The sequence below is a fragment of the Natator depressus genome, chromosome 8 (genome assembly GCF_965152275.1).
Source record: "Natator depressus isolate rNatDep1 chromosome 8, rNatDep2.hap1, whole genome shotgun sequence".
Lineage (NCBI taxonomy): Eukaryota > Metazoa > Chordata > Testudines > Cheloniidae > Natator > Natator depressus.
In genome coordinates, this window is record NC_134241.1 from 75,330,041 (window position 1) to 75,355,021 (window position 24,981).

Here is a 24,981-nt window from a genome sequence, read left to right on the forward strand (position 1 = left end):
TTTCAATGTTGCTTGAATGCAAACAAAACCCAGGACCATTCGCTGCTATGCTTTGTGCTGCAGTGATTCCAGACTACTTGCTACTGGCTTGGTGTGGTAAAGTGTCCTACCGTGGAGGACGAAATAAGGCAGCCCTCCCCAGAAACCTTCTGCAAAGGCTTTCAGAGTACCTCCAGGAGAGCTTCATGGAGATGTCCCTGGAGGATTCCCGCTCCATCCCCAGACACGTTAACAGACTTTTCCAGTAGCTGTACTGGCCGCGAATGCATCCCAAGTCTTCAGGGCAAATCAAACATTAAGCACTATTGCTTTTAAACCCTGTACTGTAGTTACAAATGTGCACTCACCAGAGCTGCCTTCTCCAACTTCAGGGTCAGGGATCCCGCCTTGGGAGGGTATTGGCTCCAGGGCGATGAAAAGGTCCTGGCTGCTGGGGAGAATGGATTCACCCCTGGCCTGCTGTGCATTCTCCTCCTCCTCTTCCTCATCCACAAAATCCTCCTCCCTGTTGCATGAGATTCCCCCCTTGCAGGTGTCCGCGGACAGTGGTGGGGTAGTGGTAGGGTCCTCCCCTAGAATGGCATGCAGATGATCACAGAAGCAGCATGTATAGGGCTCTGACCCAGAGCAACTGTTTGCCTCCTTTGTCTTTTGGTAGGCTTGCCTGAGCTCCTTACCTTTCATGTGGCACTGCTGTGTGTCCCTGTGTGACTCTCTCCACCATGCCCTGTGTGATTTTGGCATACATATTAGCATTTCTTCATTTTGATCAGAGTTCGGCCCGCACAGATTCTTTTCCCCTACAGCAATCAGATCCAGTGTCTCCCTTTCGGTCCACGCTGGAGCTCGTTTGCGATTCTGGGGGGACTGCATGGTCACCTGTGCTGCTGAGTTCACCACGCTGACCAAAGAGGAAATGAAATTCAAAATTTCCCAGGGCTTTTACTGTGTACCTGGCTAGTGCATTGGAGTTGAAAGTGCTGTCCAGAGCGCTCACACTGGAGCACTCTGGGACAGCTCCTGGAAGCCAATACTGTTGAATTGTGTCTGCACTACCCCAAATTCGACCCAGCAAGGTCAATTTAAGCGCTACTCCCCTCGCTGGGGAGGAGTACAGAAGTCGATTTTAAGAGCCCTTTAGGTAGACGGAACGGGGTTGGTTGTGTAGATGCATTCATTTTAAAATCGACCCAACACGGCTAAACTCGACCTAACCCCGTAGTGCAGACCAGGGCTCAGTCTCCACATAGGGCTAGTCTACACTGCAAAGTTGTTGACAAAACTTTTGTCTTTCACAGGCACAGGCAAAAAGCCCCCCCGCCCCGAAAGACAAAAGTTTTGCTGACGCAAGTGGCAGTGTGAACGTAGCTTTGTCGACAGGAGCACTCTCCTGCTGACAAAGCTAATGCCGCTCGCAGGGCTGGAAGTATTTTGTTGGCAAAAGTGCCGACAAAGTACAGAAAAAAAAAGCGTTTACACACACTGACTTTTAGCGACAAGGCTGTGTCAACACAGCCTTGTCGCTAAAAGCTGCATGGCGTAGACAAGCCCTAGACAGCGCTAGGTCAACTGAAGAATTCTTCCATTAACCTGGTTATGCCTCTCAGGGAGGTGAATTACAGAAAAAACCCTCTCATCAGCATAGGTAGGATCTACACTGAAGAGCTGCAGCCGCGCAACTGCAATGGTGCAACTGTTGCTGTAACATTTTAAGTGTAGACAAGCCTTGAAACTGAATCAAGAGTATCCACACAAAAAGATGGCACCAATTTAACTAAACCGGTTTGGTTTGATAAAACTGTGTCACATAGGCAAGGTGTAAATTACTCCGGCCTGGTCTACACTAGGAATTTACTTTGGTATAGCTATGTCTCTCCGGTATGAAAAATCCACACTCCTAAGAGATGTAGCTATACCCACCTAATCCCTGGTGTAGACAGTGCTAGATCAATAGAAGAATTCTTCCGTCAACCTAACTACCAGTTCTCAGGGAGGCGTATTACCTACATCAACAAGAGAAACCCTCTCGTTGACATAGATGGTGTCTACATTGGGGCGCTGCAGCTGTGCTACTGTAGCATTTAAAGTATAGACATACCCGCATTTAAGCTAAACTGACATAAGCTGGTATTGAACTGGTTTGAGTGTAACTACATTAATGATTTGCACCAGTTTAATTTTTTAAATATAGTTAAACTGGTGCACTTTTCTAGTGTAGACAAAGCTTAAGGAAATACCAATGTTTTCATGTAGTCGATTAACATGGATATTTTCATAGGTCTCATGTACATCATAAATGTCTCGGGTTTCAAGGACTCATTTACAACACAGTTTGCCCCTGCCTGGACATTACTGAAGCCATGCTTCCAAATCCTGTGATCCTCATCTTCAGCCTGGCTCCTTTCTGACTTGCACCTGGGGTAGTCTATCTACACTAGTCCATTAGTACTGACCTCCCCACTTAGTAAGGCATCTCCCACCTTTTCATATGCTGTGTATTTATACCTCCCTACTGTATTTTCCACTCCATGCATCTGATGAAGTGGGTTTTAGCCCACGAAAGCTTATGCCCAAATAAATTTGTTAGTCTCTAAGGTACCACAAGCACTCCTCGTTGTTTTTGCTGATAGAGACTAACATGGCTACCACTCTGAAACTAGTCCAAAGTGGACATAAGCACCAGAAGTCCCCTTCACACTTGTGCTTGTATTTTAAACCCAGTAGCACCCCCTTACATAGGGTGACCAGATGTCTCAATATTAGGGGTTTTGTCTTATATACACAACTATACCCCACCCTCCCTGAAAAAAAAGCGTCCCGATTTTTCACACTTGCTATGTGGTCACCAGGTCAACATTTAGAGGTGTAAGTCACTACACAAAGTGAAAGGCAGTGGGGAGTCAGACCCCCCCGGCTTTTACTCATGCCTTACCCTGGAAAACTCCAATCAACCTTAAAGCAAGTTTGCCAGAGTGATGGCTGAGCAGAAACAGGGGGAGCACTTGACAGTTCAGCCTTTGGGCTTGTGTGGAGCTGCAGCACAAGTCAAGAATATGTTTGTGATGAATCAGCTGAACATTAATTGGCCAGCAGAGCAGTGTGATAAATCTGCTGCTCTCGCCTCTCTCCTGCCCTGGAGATTCACAGATCAGGAGGGGGAAGGCTCCAGGCAGCTGGAGAGGAGAGTTGGCAAGGAGTGAGTCAGGAAGGCAAAAGATACATTAGTAGCAGAGTCACTTTTTTTCTGAGCAAACATCCTACTTAAAATAAAGCCCCAATAGCACGTAACATCCTTTTGTCATTCCCTTTTCAGTCACTCTATAATCATAAAAGAAATTTTGGATTCTGCTAACTGGGGGATGAGGTCGACAAAGATATGGGCTTCTGCAGGGGCACATGGCTCAAGTCCCAAGGACTTTCAGCCATCTTTCACAATGGCTTTGACACAGGAAGGTGGGTTTTAAGAGGGATGTACTTATCCTGGTATTAAAATGTTGTGCATCACCTTGTGTGTAGCCTGCCAATCAAAGGGTGACAACCATTGTGAAACAGAGCTTCCCAAGCTTGGACTTTTTGGCTCCAATGTGGGAAATTTCCCCTTGACTTAAGTGGCCTAAGCACGTGGCAGGGGTGGTAACGATACATGCACTTATTTGTACGATCTCATGGTGTCAATCAGTTTAACTGGACCTATTGGGGTGACTATTTAAAAGCACAGATATCTTTACTGAATATGGTGCTCAGATGGGATTCTGGTAGGGAGCCATATAAATGCCTAGGTAGACAGACACTTTCAGATCTCCAACTGAGAGAAAGAAAGCTAAGACTGAAGTAGAAAGTTGTTTCCATAGAATCCAATATGCCTGGGACCGAGGTCAGGCTCAGGCCTCTAGAAATGGGGTTTTATAATTTACATGCAACTTTATGTTCTTCATGAAACTTCAAAACTTGCCAACAGCACGAACATCCTTTAGGTAGGAAACAGTAAAGTGGCAACTGTATAATCCCTTTCCTATTGTATATTTTCTGTGCCTTATGGTGATTTCTTCTTTGCAAATATACTAGAGTGGCAACAAGTATAAATGAAATTATCTTTACATTATATGTATGGGTGCAGCTTCTCAGGACAGCTCTCAGATACAGTACACTCAGGGCATTAGACAAATATGTCAACCACTACGAGGGGCGATCTAGTAGTGATTGAAATAAGAGCTAAAACACAGTAAAACTCTTCCCCATTCTAAGATCTGCTGGGGAATCTACCCTAAGGGCGATCCTGGGTGTTCTTATCATTTCAAGTTGCACCACACAGATGTTCACTGAACAGACATTGCATTAAAGTGGCGGGGAGAGATGCTTGTAGAAACGTCTACAATTTTTAAGACCTTAAGAGCAGAGACAAGATAGGTTAGGTAATATCTTTTATTGAACCAACTTCTGTTGGTGAGAGAGACAAGCTTTCGAGCTTACACAGAGCTCTTCTTCAAGTCTGGGAAACTTAGAATGTCACAGCTAAATATAAGATGGAACAGATAGTTTAGCACGAGCAGATAACACACAAACACACAGAACTGGTTGTTGACAGATGACTCACCTGTGCACATTTATTTGTAATACAAATTCAGGTAGAAAAAAATCTCAACTAAAGCTTTTTTGTTTGTGTGTACAACTTGTTGCATCGATTTCAAGTTAAGCAGAACCAGACTTGATCTGTGCTTGAATGAGACCTGCTGCAGAACATTGTGGAGGTGATTTAGCAGGTGGCATTCTTCCCAATCAGTCATTACTAAACCAATCACCCAGCATCACCCAAGGTATCAAGGGGCAATGTGATGTTGGAGACATCCACTTTACATAAAACAGAAAACTGGGGTCCTGACCCCTTGTAGTTATTAAAGATCTTCAGCCCTAAGGGGAATGGATGCAGCTTGGCTGAATTCCAGTTTGCTTAATTATATTCTTACTGCCTAAGATTCCACCTGTGGTTTTAAACAGATATTGGCTCTTCAACTCCTGTCCTAAAGAATTGTGTAGTGATGGTGTACTGCACATGGTCAATTGCCAGAATTACATCCCAGAGTTGGTTGCATTCCATTAGCAAGAAAGCAAGGGGGTATTCCTTTAGATGTGTTGTATATCCACCCTTTTCCCTGGAATATATACATGGCTGTAAATTGTCTTTTTGCAAATCTATTTGTGAGTTTAGTTCTAAAGCCCCACCTATGCTACAAATACAGCCATTACAGGGAATGTCGTTAAACCATAGGGATCACTCAACATGGTTAAAGGGAGGCTGACTAGCTGTGCAAATGCCAGTTTGCAATTCCAGCCTGCTCATATGTCACATTAATGTACAAACTCAGTTTCAGCAGAATTCAGAAATGTTTTGTTCCCTTAGTTTAAGAACTCAAGAGAGATTTGTATAACTACATTTATCCAGTATCAACTGGTCACTCTTCTGTAGCATTAAAATACCTAATGGGTAGCAAAGAATTTCCTAAGCTGAATGTTAAATGTGCCATTTACATTGGCTACCATTGTGGACTAAAAAAAACAAACTAGGAAAAATTTGAGTTCGTGCCCCCCCTAATCTTTCAATTCTGGTAATCTTAAGGATTACTCGTAACAAAAGTTTGCACAACATTTTTAATTAGACAACGTCTATTTAAATAAAAGGACCTAGACTGACTTTTTGTTGGGCAAGTGCCAGTTCTGCAGTTTAAACCTGCCTGTAGGCTGTATTAATCTGTGCACCCAGTTTGAGCAAGATCTGTAAACATGCCACTCCCTTGAAGTATTCAAAACAGAACTGTGTAACTGCTTTCATGCAGTATCAACTGGGAAATCTTCTGTCCTTCTATTGCACCAAGATTCTAATTGCTTGGAATGAGATGGCCCAAGCCAAATGTTAGGAAGACAGCAATCTATTATGAGCTATGACTATGCTACTTTATTATCTAAATCAAATAGTTTCTTCACTTGCGCACAAGAATAGGACTTGGCGTCGCCTACACTGCAAATACAACTATGTCAATGGACTCTGTTGTCTATCTGCAGCTAGCAAGAAAACTCTTGCATTTCTATTTATACAGGTACTTATATGGCCTCACTGCCATAGTCTCTGAACATGTCACATTCATTAATAGATTTTACCTTTACGGCAGACTGGTGTGTTAGGGAAGTACTATCTCCATTTTATAGATGGGGAACTCAGGCAGAGGAAAACATACATGATTTTCTCAAGGTCAGACAAAGTCTGTGCCTAAACTAGGAAATGAACCCAGATCTCCTAAGTGCTAAATCCAATGCTTTATCCACTAAGCCATCCTTCTTACCTGGTTCTAGACTTCCCCATAATGATCCACATATGAATGCCCCCCACCCCCAGGTTAATTATTGTATTTCTTTGTACTTAGGCAACCTGATATAGTTGGTTCAGAACAGCAACCCATAAGTTCAGCAACATAGGGGTGCTATGGGATGCCACATCACCCCAATGCTCTACATTTTGCACTGGATTACCAGGTCAAATTCAAGATTTCAGTCCTCCTCTTCAAAACCCTCCATGGGATTGTCCCAAGTAACCTGAGGGACTGTTGCGTTCTGCACAATCCTGACTTCCCACAACAGCTACATTCCACCAGACCCATGGAATAGCTATCCTCAAATATTAAACTCTGGCACATGAGTGCTATTTTCCTGGTGATTGAGGATTGAAATCTGGAACTCACTCCTACAAGAGATTTGGATGACTACTAACCCCAGAATTTTCAGAAGTAAATACAAATGCCATTGCTTTGACCCACTATTCTGGCAGTAATACCACATTAAAAATAAAACCCCGAAAATGAGAAAACTAGCAAAAACACACATAAAACCCCCCAAAACCCCAACACCAAGCAAACAAAGCCCAGTTGCTCTCTGTATACGTATGCTATATAATTTTGGCAGGTGCTCAGCTACCAGTGATGGAGGCCCTACCGAAACCTATCCAGACAGTGACTGACCATTGCTAGGTGTAGCCCAGGCTAGGGCTCTTAAGGTTCCCTGAGATTTTTGTGACCAACTGAACAAAAAAACCACTCGACATTGTTGCATGGATCAGAGCCTCCCCTCTCAACACAGGAGCAGATCACATGAGACTGGAAAACCAGCTGGTTGTAATTAATACAGCAGCCAAACACCATTTTCATGATTACTACGATTTTAAATTTTGAAATGCTCAATTTTTGACATTAATAAATGAAAAGAGGAAAAGGTTAATTAGATTAAATCTTGTGATGTATTTCTGGCAGGGTATTCCACTTGGAAAATAAAATTGTTTTAACATGAACATATTATAGTGACTTAGTGAACACAATGGGTAATATTTCCCTCTTCAAACAAAGATACACATGACTGATGATGAAGATAATTCAAGAAGTGGAATATGATCTGATTTCCTTGTCTGACACAAAGTCATATACATTTAACAAAATACTGGATATCCTTTCTAGACCAGGGCCAGAACCTGCAGACATGGGGAGTACTGGATCACCAGGGGGCACCATAGCCAAAGGCAGGTTGAAACATTAGTGAAATAAGTGGTGCCACCTTACGTAGAATATGACCTGCTTTGTGCTGATTACCCTGTGATGATAACTTGATCATCAAGATGTTTCCTGATTTTTATGGTGCTGGCTGCTGGCAGGGGTACATTACAGTTCCCCACTTCCTCTTATTTCCTTCCTTCCCCAACAGCAAATGTCTATCTGGCCTTCTCCTGAGTCCCCTTGCAAAGACCTTGTCAGGGTTCCCTCTCCGCTCTGAACTCTAGGGTACAGATGTGGGGACCCCCATGAAAGACCTCCTAAGCTTATTTCTACCAGCTTAGGTTAAAACTCCCCCAAGGCACAAATTATTTGCCCTTGGACGGTACGCTGCCACCACCAAGTGATTTAACAAAGAATCAGGGAAAGGACCACTTGGAGTTCCTATTCCCCCAAAATATCACCCCAAGCCCTTACACCCCCTTTCCTGAGGAGGCTTGAGAATAATATCCTAACCAATTGTTTACAAAGTGATCACAGACCCAAACCCCTGGGTCTCAGGACAATAGAGAAATCAGTCAGGTTCTTAAAAGGATTTTATTTTTAAAAAAGGTAAAAATCACCTTTGTAAAATCAGGATGGAAAATAACTTTACAGGGTAACAAAAGATTCAGAAACACAACAGAACTTCCTCTAGGCTTAGTTTCAAAGTTACAAAAAACAGGAATAAACCTCCCTCCAGCGAAGGAAAAATTCACAAGCAGAACAAAAGATAATCGAACATGCCTTGCCTGGCTTTTACGTACAATGTTTGTAATATGAGAGACTTTTAGGATGGTTTATAGGAGAAGGAGTTTTCTGACCTGATGCTTCTCTGCTTCACAAGAGAACACACAAAACAAAGCCTTCCCCACCCCCAAGATTGGAAAGTATCTTCTTTCCCCATTGGTCCTTTTGGTCAGGTGCCAACCAGGTTATTTGAGCTTCTTAACCCCTTACAGGTAAGGAGGAATTCTAAGCTACCCTACGCTGTATGGTGATGACAGACCTACACTAGCTCTGGATATTGTCCCTTTTCCCCCTGAAGAGTCCACCCCTCCAAGGGAGTGGCAGAGCAATTTGGGCAGGGGGAAACTTAGGTGGAGTAGTGGTTTTGACGTATACATCCTGAACCTCTGGCTTTACTGCAAGGGAGACAGTCAACTAGTTTGTAAAGAGCATGACCTCTGCTTGAACTGGCCTCTCTCTAGGCAACCTGTTACATTTGCAGTGGGATGTTTGCATGTCCAGCAAAGAAGTTGGAAACGGAGTAAAAATTCCAGACAAGTTACATTTACAGATCTTTACAGAATTTTGTAAATCCTTTAGGTGATGAGCACTGTCTTAATTTTATAGCATTAAGATGCTCATTTTAGAAGACCTGGTGAATTGACTGCCAAACTCCATAAAAGGCAAACATATCCTAAAGAATCTCCCTCTGGAATGCACAGGATTTGTGGAAGAAAATAATTCCTCTAGCCAAATGAAAGGGGCTCCCAGTCACAAAAATTTGTATATGGCAATGGGAAAGTTATCATCAAAAAGTATTCCTGTATACACTAGTTTTCCCCCCACCTAATCCTTAGAGGACTACACAGTCTCATTTACTATTGTACAGCAAGACGCCATGTTCAAGTCTACCCTACTCCAGTAAAGAACTCTCCACACCTGTTTATTTTTAGAAACACCAAAACATTCTCTAGGGTTGGAATTTCTGAAACTGGGGATTTGACTGCGTAATAGAACAGACAGGGAGAGGGTTTGTAATATTTTCTCCTAAAAAAAAAAAAAAAAAAAAGTATGTGCCTTTTGAAGTCTTATTTTGGAAGAGGGATGAACTTCAAGGCTTTAAACAGGACATAGTCAGATTAGAAACGGGAAAATAATAAACTAAAATAAAAATAAAAATAAAAATAAAATAAAATAAAACTAAACACTTCATGTATGATGAGGAAGACTACCTTTTCCTCCCCTTCTGAAAAGGTTCTCCTTAAATTAAGAACTGCTGCTATGCTAAGTAAAGGTCAGGATTGAAATCACCTCCTCACTAAAGAAAAAATTTGAGTGTTTCAGAGGAAGCTGAGTGACAAGGCTCAGTTGGCTGAAAGAATTAGCCCTCAAGGTCAAGGCAATGGTCTAGTTCTATAGAACCAAGTTATGGGGGTTTTTAACTGTAAGCTGGAGCAGTGGGAATGTGGACTGCTTGCAACTGGCAGTGGTGAACTTCCAGAAGGTGATTGATGGCCACGTGCTTTGCTATGCTGAGGGAAGCTCTCATGTAGGAGGTCTGCTGCTCCAGGGTGAGCTCTGCTCAGGTTTTTAGGAAAGTGGCATTTTCCTCCTTAAGTTCTGCTGCCACTACTGGTCATCCCAAGCCTGTAGCACTATCCTGTCCCATCGGTCCATGCCTGTTGGCCAAGCCCAGAAAAAGCAGCAGTCCACTGAACGAAGCATTCCATGTAAAGGTCTAGGAGAAGTGTCTGCTCAGTGTGAGCCTCATCCCTCGGTGCCTTACTGCCTGGTTGTGAGGTCATTGCACAACTGTACACAGGCCTGGAGTGGCCTGTTTATAGTCATCACCATGATTGCAGAGTTGCAATGTCATCACCATGATTGCATCACCAGTGCTTCATGCTGCCTGACAGAGCTTTAAAAAAAGCACTGGCTTGCAAAGCCCAATGTATGATGGGGTGAAAGGAGAGGAATCATGGCAAATACATAGTTTGAACCAAGCCTCAGAATTCTAGTGCCTTTCCGTTAGTATCCCCATGACGATCAGGGTCCAGATACCCCCAGGGATGTGACCCCAAAGAATAAATAATTGAATCAACTGGTTGTATATAATGTTATTATGTATAAAAATATGTTGAGTAAGGTCTTTTATGGAAGCTTGTAATGTTCTGAGCTTGATGGTCATCACAAGATATGTATAGACATAGTGGTTATGAATTTATGTATATAGAGAACTGGGTTCTTAAAGCTTTACCTCCATCTCACAGCAGGGCAGTGGTCAGCCAAGCAAGAAAGGGCTGCTTCCTGACCCAATGAGACTAGCCCCAAACACTTAGCATTGTTCAACCCAGAAAAAGACAAATGATGGGCTGCAAAGTTAATGGGAGAACACAGACACCCCGGCTAGAATTTCCCCACTCACATAACCATGGTCACCATGCCAGGAGGAAAAAAAGGAAAAAAGTCTTTTTGAAAAGGAGGCTTGAAACTGAGCTCTTGATCCAGAACTGGAGGAACAGTCTTGAAGGTTGGGAGGAGAGAGTGGCTGCCTGTCAATGCTGGATCCCCTGTATGGAGGTGGTCATGCTGGGAAATTGTTCAATGGCACTAGGTAACTTGTGTTAGAAAAGGAAATTTATATAATATAGAAGTGCAAAGCTTGAAGTTGTGTCTTTATGTTTATTTTCTCTGTAACTGGTGTTTGCTTTGCTTATTATTTCATCTTTGAATCAATGATTTTTCTATTAAATAAACTTCTTGTTTATTTTTACCCCAAGGCAGTCTCTGGTGTACAAACTGTGTGGAGTGTGTGTGCCCAAATAAGCTGGTGTTGGGGGTCAGGTTTTATACCTTTGGAGTGATGAACCAGAGGGGGGAAGTCTGAGTGTCTGGTAGACAAGAACTCAGGGTAGACGGATTTGGGAACTCTTAGGTTTGGAAGGGCCATCAGGGTCACCCTGCAAGTGACAACGAGGCTGGTACAAGCCAGGTTGAGACCTTTATGCTTGGGGGCGGGCTACTGGTGTCAGGGTTCTGAGCCATAGCAGCACAGCATTATGGCCCCCAAAGTTCCAAGATGGGCATTGACAGAGCACCTTACTGGCCTGAGTGATCCTCAAAATGTCACAGTCCCATAATGCAAACACTCCCAGAAAGCACTGAGCACAGAAGCAGAGTAATGCACCATGGGATGCCTGACCAGAATGCTGAATGCTTGTCTCAAAACATTGCTGTGCTCTGTGGTAGAACCGATATAAGGCAAAACCTACCTTAATCACGAGGTAATAATGTCATGCGTCTGAACCGCTCATGCAACACTTGTTGCAGATCACTTAACACAGACAAACAAAACCGGAAGCAAGTTTCAAATGCAGACATACCCTTATTTACAGTGACATGAATCGGGAGTAGCTCTACAGAAGTCAGTGGAGTTCCACCACAGTAGCACTGGTGCATGAGGAGAATCAGGCCCTTGGATTTTAGTAGGGCTGTAGCACAGTTCAGTACCCAACCACTTTCCAGTAGAGAACTGTTTTAGCCATTACAGGAGTCTAACTTGTAATCAGATCTCCCAGCACAGTAATTATTTCCATGTAGATGGCACTTAAGTGGACAAGCTTTGCAGCAGGTGATTTTGCAGATTAACAGTGTACACTTCTGTAGTGATTCAGGCAATGCTAAGTCAATTGAAAAACAATACACTCTGCTGGCTGCTTTTTCTCAATTTATTTCATGCCTCATCTGGCAAGTGTTTATAGATTCCTGTGCTAGCATTTTCAATGCTTAAATGACCCAAAAATTGGATTTGTCTGGAGGAAGGATTATCTTGTGGTTAAAAGCACAGACTGTCAGGCCTCCTGTGTGAACCTGGGCAAGTCATAGCGTCTTTGTGCCTCACGTTCCACAATCGAGAAATAGGGCTGATTCCCACCTCCTTTGCGCAGGTGTTGTAAGACCAAACATTCATTAGTACTTATAGAGCATGGTGAGATTTCTGGATGGAAGGCTCTGTAGAGGAGTAAAGCAGCAGTAGTAAAACCACTGTATCTTTATCTAAAGACCTTCCACCATCACCTTGCAAAACAATTCAAAATGATGACGTTCAGTCCTAGGGCCAATCCAACAGTTTAGTTGTAGAGATCTACATTTGACCATCTATCACCACTCCAGTTAGCAGTATCTGGGAGCACAGTGGGGCAACACAAATCAGTTCTGAAATGGGGAAAGGCCTTCACTGCTTAGCAGAAATTGCACTGTGTACAAAGGACTAGGGCTCTAGTACTGGTGGATTATGATGGGAATCCCATCCAAAAAATCAGGCCTTGTTGGTGAGGGATGTGGAGAGCTTTGGTCCCACAAGCAAATCACATACCCCTTTGTAAAACAATTGGAAGTTTTGCAGCAGTTCACAACATCAAATGCAGACATACGTCCTCAGTTAGTGAGGCAGCAGCTACAAAGATTAGTTTCCTTAAAAATGTATGAGAATTAACACTACATTACACACCAATGTGCATTGCAAGGGCTTTTAGGCTAATACTGTAGTAGAAACCACTTATTGTTGTGCATTATTGGGGGGGAGGGGGGAATAAAGTCCAGACATTAAAGAATAACTTATATAGTAAGAAAAAGGTCATCAATTTAATCCATCATTTACTTTAAGCAGGCAAGCAATTTGTAAACATTCAAAAGCGGCAGCATCCAAGTTACAAACAATTTAAAAGAAAACGAATTGAGATTAAGGGTTTTTTCTTTCAAAAAAATTGGAAATGATCATTTAAAATGCTACAAACACTGAACACTCAGTTACATCACCTATCATCCTGCTAATAGTTCTTTCTTATAAAGATTCCAGTATTTCTAAAATTCATGATCTTGTAATAACTTGTACATTAGCATTTGCTGCTTGGAAGTCAGTTGCTTGAGGATTACACCTGTTTTTAAATTCCATTAGCAAAGGTGATGCTTGTGTCTTGATTCAATACTTCTTTAACTTCTGAAGGCAAAGTGTCAAAGAGGTGATCTTCCACAACAAGCCCGCTTTTCCTAAGAAGCCGACATTGTCCTAGCATAGCTGGTAGCCGATCTAAGCAGTTTCCCTTCAGTTCCAGGTGAGTTAGCTGCACAAGCTGACCAATTTTATCTGGGATCGAGGTAATACAGTTTTGCCCCAGACTCAAAGTCCTTAATTTCACACATTTAAACAACTGTTTTGGCAAAATATCCACTTTGTTTCCTGTGATATGCAAATGCTGCAGATTTTGAAGCAATCCAATTTCCACTGGAATTGCTGCAATTGAGTTGTAGCTTACATCTAAGCATCTGAGTTTCTGTAAACTGAACACTGCAACTGGCAAGGATTCGAGTTTGTTATTGGAGAGATAAAGTGACTCCAAGTTCTTTACATGGGTAATGGAGGAAGGAATGTTGACTATTTTATTGTGCCACAACTTTAAGCAAGTAAGTCTTTTTAAGTGCTGGAAGCTGATGACTTCTTCAATTGTGCGTATGCTATTTGATTTTAAATCCAGGTCCTGTAAATTAGACAGACTGAAAATGGCATGTGGAATTCTCTCCAGTTCACAGTTCTGTAGTTCTAACTCAGCTACATTCATCATTTTCTTAAGGCTATTCAGTACCACAAGCTTGGTGCCATCATTGTGAATTACTAGTTTTGTTAGATGCGGTGCCACATCTGTGATATTGGTGGGGACTTTGGTCAAATTGCTTTTCACATGGAGAATTTTAAGGTGTCTTAACTCTCTGAGAGATTCAAGCCCTATCATCTTATTGTTTTCAGAATTCAAGTTGCCTATCAAGTATAACTCACGGAGATTTTTGAGCAAATACACCCAAGCAGGAATTTCTGCAACATCTGTGAATTTCACGTGAAGGCATCTCAAGTTGTCACGGAGGAAGCTGAAAGCAGTCTGCTCAACCTTTGCAGGGCAGTGACAGAGATGAAGCTCTTGAAGGTTGGTCATCTGGGAGATTTTAGCTGGGATTTTTGCTTCAGGAATCAGCTCAAGTTTCAGCACATCCAGGTCTGTCAGATCAAACACTGCATCAGGGACCCCTGATAGCATGAAGAGATGCAGCTCTTGCTTATCCTGTGCATTGCGGGAGACATGCTGCCGAAGTTTTTCAAATGTCCACTCGTGGTTTAAACTAATTTCACGCAGCTTGTTTTCACTTACCTCTGACAAGAAGACACCAAATCTCTTGGAGTACAACTGGTCGTACTGATCTACCATGTGCAAAAGAAATGCAAAATCATTTTTGACATCAGGAATATCACTGAAGCTGCTCTCTTCTCTGACCTTCTCAAAGGAATATTCTTTTAAGGGTATTCTAAACAACCAGAAGAGTGTGTACAGACAGACAAAACCATACACACAAATGAGAGAAATGTAGCTGATAAGCAGCTTTTTCAACATGTAAGCCATATTGTGAGTGCACTCAAATTCCTTATAGCCAGTCAAATGCTCCACTTTTGGCTTGCAGTTGTGCTCAAAACTAATCTCGTTTACAAAGTTAGCTGTGTAGCAAAGAATAAATATGAACTTGACTGTCTTGATGACCGTCTGGACAACATAGAGTTTATAAATCAAGTCACTGTCCTCCACATGGGCCCGGAATTTTCGAACTTTTTCAAACAGGGCTTTGGCTTGTTCTCCATCTTTTTTATCTAAAATAGTCATGCTGGGAACCTCAATAACTGGCTTTTCAGCTGAAAACTTGAAGCCAGTCTTGGTTATCATGGGCGTACTAGCACTTGGGCTTCCTTCATCACTGCTAGTGGAAACGTGCTTTGGCAGGGATTGGGCACCCGTTAGTCTCTGTTTGTTCTCCTCAGAGTCCTCACATGCTGTTTCAGATAATGCTTTTGTAGTCCAAGGGGATTCAAAACACTTTCCTAATATAGACACAAAATGTTCAATTTTTGAGCATGTTTTGGGATATTTAAACCAAAAATTGCTACTGACCATTAAAATAATAGTATGTATGAGAGCAAGATAGGGAAAATACTTTGAATACCAAGGAAGAGCCAAATGATAGCACATCTGGTTAATAAATATATATTGCTGATAATCCAAATTGGTTTTTCGGCCTGAAGAATCCTGTTTCTCATTCTTCGGCTCCTGATTTGATACAGTAGATTGCAACTGAGAATAGGTCGTTCTGCTTAGTGGTATGTCTGGTGTTATGGTAGGTGCACTTTCAAAGGAAACTGTTCTCATTGCCATTCCTTTATCTTGATCAGTGGTTGTTTCAAATCCTGGTGTAACATCAGCATTCCCTGATATGCTGGGTTGTGCTTCTGAATTTACAGCAGACTGCAATACTGGCAAGCAGACCACCTGATCTTTGGTCAGCTGCATGGTTCCAGCAAAGATGGCAACCATTAGCATAACAACAGCAAGATAATCCATAAATACATCCCACCATGGTTTCAGGATGCGATAAGTTGGCTGAATGTCATTAAGTGATGCAACTTCTGCAAGGGTAAACATTCCTGTAACAAAACAAAACATATGTTACTATCATTTGTTGTTGACAGACTGGTATAATTTTTTTTTCTGTTGAACAGCATAACATCACAAGATACGTAGAATCTGAAAAGGTTTTCCACTGCTCTTTGTATTTTGTTGAATTGTACGCTATTGTCCACCACCCCATAAAATGGAAGCAAGCCAGGCAGGATCCTTTCAAGGGTGTACGGTGTCTCTAGAATAACAAAAACAACAACAAAATCTCTCTCTTTACTTACTGTCAAATTATACTTAGAGAGAGCCACCACTTAATATTACAAGAGCTAAAGGTTTGCACTGTATGATATAACTATCTGGACTGTTAAGAGCTGTCGCTGATATATTTTAAAAACGTGACTAGCAAATAGAATATACCTTGTGAAAATCAGTTTCTGTAAAAGTGATTGGACTGTGTACTTTGAATATGCACTATATTAGTGTTAATTAAAAATATTTTAAATAATAAAAAATAGAAAACATTTTGCAAAACATTCTGCACTCTCTTATAACAATATGACAAAGCCTCTCATTTCCAATTCATTCAAATAAGCTAAAAAAAAATCAATAAATTTCACTCCTTTGTTATCCGATCCTTTTCCTTAGGTACCACCAACTCATGTCTTAGCAATGTTCATGTTTCAACTATTATATAAAAGTACTACACTAAAAGAGCTGCTTTCAATATTTTTATTTATTTTATAGCAAGATATTCAAACTATTTAAAATAGTCTGGAAAATGGATATTTCTCAGTTAATGAAAATTAAAAAAAAAGACAGTTATCTGGAAATCAGTTTATATAGCAAACTAGTTGCAAGACTTATTTTTCCAATTAAATTTTATCCATTGCTACCTGGAACTGTAAATCTGATTTGGATTCCCACCCAGTCCTTGTTGTAGCATAGTTTACCGCCCATCAAATAGGCAGTTTCCTTTTATTATTATGCAGTCTGGAGGGTTGAACTTATCTGTTCAAAGAATAAACTTCCCTTGCAACCAGGATGTGGTAAAAACACCAGTTTAACTGTTTTATTCATGACTAAAATTTGTAATTTCTACTGTAATTGTGCAGTGCATGTGTCACATGCATCACATATACCCACACAAGCGGCGGGGTGGGGGGGGGGAGGAGGGGAAGGGAAATCTGTATCACATAGTCAGTTTAACATAGTAGGAGTAGCTAATGGTGAGAATGGCCAGTCAGGATACTAGGAGAATCCAAAGCAGACAGGCCTAGGATGGACCAGCTGGGTTAATTGTTTTAACAGTGTGGCAGTTCAGATCTATGCAGAAGTACACCTCAGCTTGCTGTTTGTTACTTAGGGGGTACAGTCACAAGTGTACATGCACAGCATGTGATCACTTGGTTATTTCTAATCCATATTTCTTCATATTTGTCAAGTAAGCTTGGATGGAGTTTATAGCAGGACTGTATTTTAAGACACTGAATATTTGCAAGCCAAACAGTGTAATTAATAGTTGCCTCTTGCTCACATCAGTGTGCAGAACTCAAACTGGCCACATTCCATTTGGCCAACTTCTTACAAAGAGAGTTCACCTTTAGGCTGAGAATGAGCAGGTGACATTTCAGCCAAAGCCAAATTTTAGTCAGAAAGTTATAGGCACCTGAAAATAGGGGCCCAGAATGGAAGAGTCAGAGGCATCATGCTGCTACAACTACCTACACTGTAGCCAGAACACAAAAGCCAGGGCCCACATCATCACCTCCTGCGGGGAAACTCTCAGGAAGCAGCTGTGTGGGAGGCAGTCTTCCATGAGGATCTGTACGAGGGGATGAGGACAGCATGTTCCTTTCTCCTTCCCGCTTTCTGTCAAAACAAGGTGTGGGGGCCACCCACAAACCTGGTGGATCTAGTCATCTGCTTAGCGACCCAGTACCTCCAGACTGATGCTGGCCTTCACTGACACCATCCACTCAACGTGGCTGCACTGGAGCCATTTTACCAAGGATTCCTGCACCCATGAATACTTTGGGGGAATCCCAAAGCAAACAGCCTCCACAGTAAAGAGAATACATCCCCAGGCTGGAAAGGCCCACTACTGCTCCAGCTGAAGTCAATGACAAAACTCCTACTGACTTCAATGGGACCAGAACCAGGCACTGTATGTTAGTCATTTGTAATTTATGTAGATAGATAAACATATAATGATCCTCCCCATCCCTCACGGCTGAGGTCACAGGTGGCACAATGGCCATCCCACCCAGCACGGGAAAGGAAAAGAATATTAATAATGTTTTTTCCTGTACAGATCTTTCAAAGGGGCTTTGAAATGAGGCTTCTGATGGTCTCAGATACTTTCTGCAAGGTCTGGTCTACACTAGAATTTTTATAAAATTTCTCCACCAATAAACGGTAGCAGAGGTGAGACAGCTAGCAAAGACAGGCCACCAACAGCTACTGGTGCTTTGCCCATTGTCAGCTAGACCTACACTGAGCGTGGTCAGCCGATGCAGAAGGCAGAGAACTAGCTGCCAGTCTATTCTACCATTCCCACCATTGTACTATTGCTACTGGGGTAGTACAATAGCAGCATTTTTCTCAAAACCTTCCTTTTGTAGACACAGGCTAACTATGCTGAAAATGGTTTCATTCAGTCTATACTAGCAGAAGCCATTTTCAGGTCAAGGGGAACCTATTCCTAAAACCACTGCCCCCAAGGGCTTAATTTCACAGTGTAGAAAGGATGCCACGAGAACATTTGTATAACATGGAAAACTGGCCACCATCAGCAAGTTAAGAGTCATCCAGGGAGCTGGGGGAGAAATGAATAAAACAGAGACAGAACACAAGAGTTGAAGTTGTTGTTGATTTTTTTAAAATAATTATACACTTTGTCCTATGCTCAAAATTATTTCAAAAATTTCAGTAAACTTGATAATTGCTGTAATCCTCTTACTGTAGGCTGCAGCCAGTGTGATGTAACAAGAGCTTTACACAAGAACAGCATTCAGCTCTCTGAACAGCTCTATTTTCTTTCAAGTTACTGAAACCCACAGAAGAACTGCTAAAAGTGGCAATACTTCAACAAAAAAACTTCAAAAACAGACTCCAAGGAGAGACTGCTGAATTGGAATTAATTTGCAAACTGGATACAATTAACTTAGGCTTGAATAAAGACTGGGAGTGGATGGGTCATTACACAAAGTAAAACTATTTCCCCATGTTTATCCCACCCCCCACTGTTCCTCAGACGTTCTTGTCAACTGCTGAAAATGGCCCACCTTGATTATCACTACAAAAGGTCCTCCTCCCCCGGCTCTCATGCTGGTAATAGCTCACCTTAAGTGACGACTCTGGTTACAGTGTGTATGGTAACACCCATTGTTTCATGTTCTCTATGTATATAAATCTCCCCACCATATTTTCCACTGAATGCATCCGATGAAGTGAGCTGTAGCTCACGGAATCTTATGCTCAAATAAATTGGTTAGTCTCTAAGGTGCCACAAGTACTCCTTTTCTTTTTGCGAATACACACTAACACGGCTGCTAATCTGAAAGAAGAACTGCTGTTTCAACAGAGATTAGCAGTTATGACACATGGAAAATGATGTTATTTTACAATCTAAAATTCAGAATGTCATAAAAAGAGAGGCAGACAGTTTCTACCTAGTATCGTTGCGTCTATGAACTGAAAACCAGCTCTCCTTTCCCCACCTCTAAAATATACACCTGAAAGGCACCCTGAGTTAAAAACAAAAACAAAATAAAAAACCCACACAGTTCATAAGTCACATTCTGACAAGCTGCAAGTGAAGCTGATATATTCCAAAACAAGTCTTCACTCTCCTCTTTCAGTTTCACTGAACTAAAACCATAAAAGTTGAACTCATACTTCAATGCTAATTTTTTACATTCCATCTATTGCAGATTTGGAGGATTTGAGACTTAAATTGAAGTCAGGACAATAAGTTTGCCAAATACAACCCACTGTTTTTATGATTATTTTACTAAAAAGGCCAGCTTTAAGCACTTGCACAGTTTTAACATGTTTTTGTTCTATAGTTTGTAAATACCCTTTCATAAGCTGGAAAGCAATTTCTTTCACAACCATTTTTCATTTTCATTTTGGGGATAGGGATTAGGTTTGATGTTAATCTAAAGTAGGAATATCAGACTCACTCTGCATTGGGGGACAAACTATAGTATAAATTTGGATCTGAGGCCTGGAGTTAGAAAACCAGGGGCATAAACAACACTTTGACTATAGTAGGCTTCCTGTTGAAGTCAATGGGTGTTCTGTGCAAAGATCCAGGGCAGCCTATTCTGTAGGTTGGCATCTTAGAACATTGGAGAACACATACCATTTCATTGGAAAGCCAAGAACCAGATTTCTTGTGGTAAAAAACCCATCTACTTCTAGCCCTTGTGGTTCATCAGGCACTGAATGGTAAAGAGGCCTCCAGTCTCCCAGTCGAAGCACTGCTTTTTTGACACCATAGTCCAGGACTGAACTAGAAAGTCCTGGTTCCCGAAGATGTTTTTCAGTGATTTTCAATCCCTAGCACAGAGTTTAGAGGGCAGACACTTAGTTTAAGACAGTGTGGTTAAGTTCAATTTTGATGTAAAACTAGTCATTTCAATTATCGCTATTACAACATGACAGCTTAACGCTACATAACTGGAATATACAAGAAAGCTATCTACAGGAAATCTTTGTATTTTGATGAATAACCGCCTCTCCTTACCTAAACCTTCCAACAAAATACTCATTGACTTGGCCAATCTAAATAGTCAAGATGACAGAATTTTATCTTAGCCCTGGCCTACACTATGAGTTTAGGTCGAATTAGCAGCATTAGATCGATTTAACCCTGCACCCGTCCACACAATGAAGCCATTTACTTCGACTTAAAGGGCTCTTAAAATCGATTTCTGTACTCCTCCCCCGATGAGGGGAGTAGCACTGAAATTGACCTTGCCGGGTCGAATTTGGGGTAGTGTGGTTGCAATTTGAAGTATTGGCCTCTGGGAGCTAGCCCAGAGTGCTCCATTGTGCCCGCTCTGGCCATGCTCTCAACTCAGATGCACTGGCCAAGTAGACAGGAAAAGGCCCGCAAACTTTTGAATCTCATTTCCTGTTTGGCCAGCGTGGCAAGATGCAGGTGAGCGCAGATCTCATCAGCAGAGGTGACCATGATGGAGTCCCAGAATTGCAAAAGAGCTCCAGCATGGACCAAACAGGAGGTACGGGATCTGATCGCTGTATGGGGAGATGCATATGTGCTATCAGAACTCCATTCCAAAAGATGAAATGCCCAAACGTTTGAAAAAAATGTCCAAGGGCATGAAGGACAGAGGCTATAACAGGGACCCACAGCAGTGCTGCGTGAAACTTAAGGAGCTCAGGCAAGCCTACCAAAAAACCAGAGAGGCAAATGGCCGCTCGGGGTCAGAGCCCCAGACGTTGCCACTTCTATGATGAGCTGCATGCCATTCTAAGGGGTGCAGCCACCACTACCCCACCCGTGTGCTTTGACTCCATCAATGGACTGTGCATTTTGGGGATGAGGAAGATGATGAGGAGGAAGTTGAAGATAGCGCACAGCAAGTAAGCGGAGAAACCGTTTTCCCTGAGAGCCAGGAACTGTTTCTCAGCCTGGATCTGCAGCCAGTACCCCCCGAACCCACCCAAGGCAGGCTCCCGGACCCGCCAGGTGGAGAAGGGACCTCTGGTGAGTGTACCTTTGTAAATATAATACAAAAGCAAGCATGTTTAAAAGCAAGCATGTTTAATGATTAATTTGAGGCCAGTACAGCTACTGGAAAAGTCTGTTAACATGTCTGGGGATGGAGCGGAAATCCTCCAGGAACATCTCCATAAAGCTCCATGCTTGCCGTGGTATGGCATCTGCAGGGGTAACCCAGGAAAAAAGGAGTGAAATGATTGTCTGCCCTTGCTTTCATGGGGGCGGGGGGGGAGGGGGGGTGGGCGGCTGATGACATGTACCCAGAACCATCCGCGACAATGTTTTTTGCCTCATCAGGCTTCTCTGATGTGCACCGCGCCCTCCTGTACTCTTCTAATTGGAAGATGGCTACCAGTCCTAATGCACCACCTGCTGCCACAAGGCAATGAGCTGCTGCTATGTAGCAATGCAGTCCCGCATCTGCCAGCACCCAGGAGACATACGGTGATGGTGAGCTGAGGGGGCTCCATGCTTGCCGTGGTATGGCATCTGCAGGGGTAACCCAGGAAAAAAGGAGTGAAACGATTGTCTGCCCTTGCTTTCACGGGGGGGGGGCGGCTGATGACATGTACCCAGAACCATCCGCGACAATGTTTTTTGCCTCATCAGGCATTGGGATCTCAATCCAGAATTCCAATGGGTGGCGGAGACTGTGGGAAGTGTGGGATAGCTACCCACAGTGCAATGCTCCGGAAGTCGACGCTAGCCTTGGTACTGTGGACGCACTCTGCCGACTTAACGGTCTTAAGTGGGGACACACACAATCAACTGTATAAAATCAATTTCTAAAAAATCGACTTCTATAAATTCAACCTAATTTCGTAGTGTAGACAGAGCCTGAATCTCTCTTTGAATCATTATTTATCAGCAATGACACGTCCCAATTTAGAAAGCCATTTTCTGTGAGAATTCTCTCTTCTTCAGATAAATTATGGTTAGCTAGGTTAGGAACCTCAGTTTTGCTCTCATCTCCTCCTAAAATCTTAGGAAGAACCTTCAAAGTCCTGGCAGCATGAGTGCACCAACTCCCCTTTCATTGTGAAGGTGACTTGGGAGGTCTAGAATTGAAAATATTCTAATTTATTCTATTATATAGGTAGATATCAGGGCAATTTAATGATTCCTAAAAGCTCCAACCTAATCTGCGTATAATGTACCTGTACTTTTATTGAAAAAGAAAATATTCTCCATAAAGTCGTACTTTCTCTTAGATGTGATTGTAAAAAACCAAATAAATTACTTGCAGTTAAAACAATCAGAGCAGAATGAGAACTGTTGGCAATTACATATGCACAGACAGAAAGATAATACTACTACTGATCTAAATTACAGGCTTCAGATAAATCAACAACTGTAACCATTATTACATAAATTGTGTTGCCTATCCAATTAAATTCCCTTTAATTAGTTTTTGAAAAGTAAGTATTAGCACAGCCCCTAAGAGATGTGAATAACAGCTCAGGAGTTTCGTTGGCAGACCTCAGAAAGCAACTACTCAAACAAACAGTGAGTGTGGGATATTTCTTACTGGGTCACAAATTAAATTATTCTACTTATAAATAAGATCAGTTTAAAATCTAAAGGAATCACTGGAATAGGAAGCAGCATCTTGGTTTGCATTCTTTATGTTTATTTACATCTCATTGCTTCCTGTATTCATTGATCAAAAATTCATCTGGCTGTCTCTGTACAGGCCCTATTTGATAAACCATTTCATATTTTCAATAATTTCACAGGAGGCAGGGGGGAAAACAAATAAACAAACAGAAAAACAACAACAACCCCACCCATTTTACTTTCAGGTTCCCAACAACTAAAATGAGCCCACCTGTCTTTGTACCCTTCTGAAAATGGAAAGATGACTTAATCAATGTCATTCACTGGAGTTGGTCAAATATTTCTGCCAAAACTTTTCCAACAAAAAAATCCTTGTTTGAACTAAATGAGTATTTTCCCCCACAGCTCACTCACTCTCTCACTTATTCACACACACTTTATTCTCCCTTTGTCCCCCACACCTTTTTTGGACCAGCCCTACCCATTAGTCATCACCTTCAGAAAGGTAAGACAGTCCCAATATATTTATTCTTTGCTCATATGGAAGTCTTTCCATGCCTCTCTGATCATTGCCACTGCTGTTCTCTAGAGCTTTTCTGTTTGTGCTATACCCTATAGAAGATGGGGTGACTAGAAGTGAACTTAATATAGTGGATGATGAGATTGATACTTGCAGTGTCTTACTGGTGTACGAGGTATTACAGTTGTTCCACACTTCTGCAGAGAGATCTCAGAGAAGGGTATTGAGAGTACCTTCTCTTCTTCCCAAGGAACCTAATGCAAGGGGCCAGAGGATTTGATCTTTCTCCCCTCTTGGATAATGTGTATACAGAGAACCTGGGAGAGATTATGAGGCAGCATGGGACCCAGTGGCACCATCATACAGATGAATTTTACCTCTGTGCCTCATTTTCATCAAACCTGGATTACAGGGTTACCGAACCTAGTGGAAGTTCAAATCTGGATGGGAGCAAACTTTCTGAAGTTTAACCTAGACAAGGCATAATCAATGCCAGAAGACAGAGTCATTTCAGAGGAGACTGCGCCTGGAACTTTACTTGGGTGTGTAGCATCACCCTTTCCTAGCATGGTTTAAAGTCTCCTGTCACATTGGATCACTCGCTGCTTCTAGTTTTTCACAGAAGCAATGTCAACCTACCAATATCGTCTCACATTGAAGAGAAATAGGATGGATAAATAGTTATAAGCCATGACAATTGTGCTTTGGTACCTATTCCATTCCAGTACAATTCGAAGTGCTGGAGACGATTATCTTTGTAAGTGACCTACAAATCAAAACTGATAATTCATCAAAGTGCAGATTTCTATGCTGAGTGTTCTTACTCATCAGGCCTGGGGGAGAATTCAGCACAGAAATATATATGTATATACACATTTTAAAGAACTATTTTAAATGTTTCTCAGTTCTGCTTTTTGATACTTTTTGGGTGACAGAATATATCATCATCTCACATCAAAGCCGTGAGTGAAAGAGCTGCAATGAGATTTCTGCTACTTGTGATGTCACTCACAATTCCTGCCTTTGAAACTATCTTCCTTAAGAGCCATTAGAACTTAAATTTCACAAGGTTTGGGTTTGATTGTTTTTTAATTTTTTTTTAATTCAGTCTTTTAACTTAGCATATGTTATCATTTTCATTTATTAGATATTTTAGGCTAGGCAATCTTATGAAGGATGGAATTTTGTTATTCATTTGATTTCAGTATATTTTAAAGTAATTTATTCTACAGTACTAAAATTACTGTACAGCAGGGTAGGCACTTCTCTGAGACCTGCTATATTGTAAAGCATGAGATATTAATTCAGAAAAACAACTGGGGCCAAATGGACAAGGAAAATATTGGTTCAGGAAAGTTGAAG

The 24,981-nt window shown here is 41.8% G+C and overlaps 1 protein-coding gene across 5 annotated transcripts in view; it reads right to left on the minus strand.

Moving 5' to 3' along the window:
- Positions 1 to 10,831: 10,831 nt before the first annotated feature.
- The window catches only part of LRRC8D (leucine rich repeat containing 8 VRAC subunit D), a 174,721-nt gene continuing 160,571 nt past the window's right edge, over positions 10,832 to 24,981 (minus strand). For all 5 annotated transcript variants that reach the window (XM_074961358.1, XM_074961356.1, XM_074961357.1 and 2 more), the window contains exon 3: positions 10,832 to 15,816. In XM_074961358.1, the coding sequence (XP_074817459.1) occupies positions 13,241 to 15,814 (2,574 nt within the window). In that variant the 5' untranslated portion in view covers positions 15,815 to 15,816 and the 3' untranslated portion in view covers positions 10,832 to 13,240. The remainder of the gene's footprint in view (positions 15,817 to 24,981) is intronic.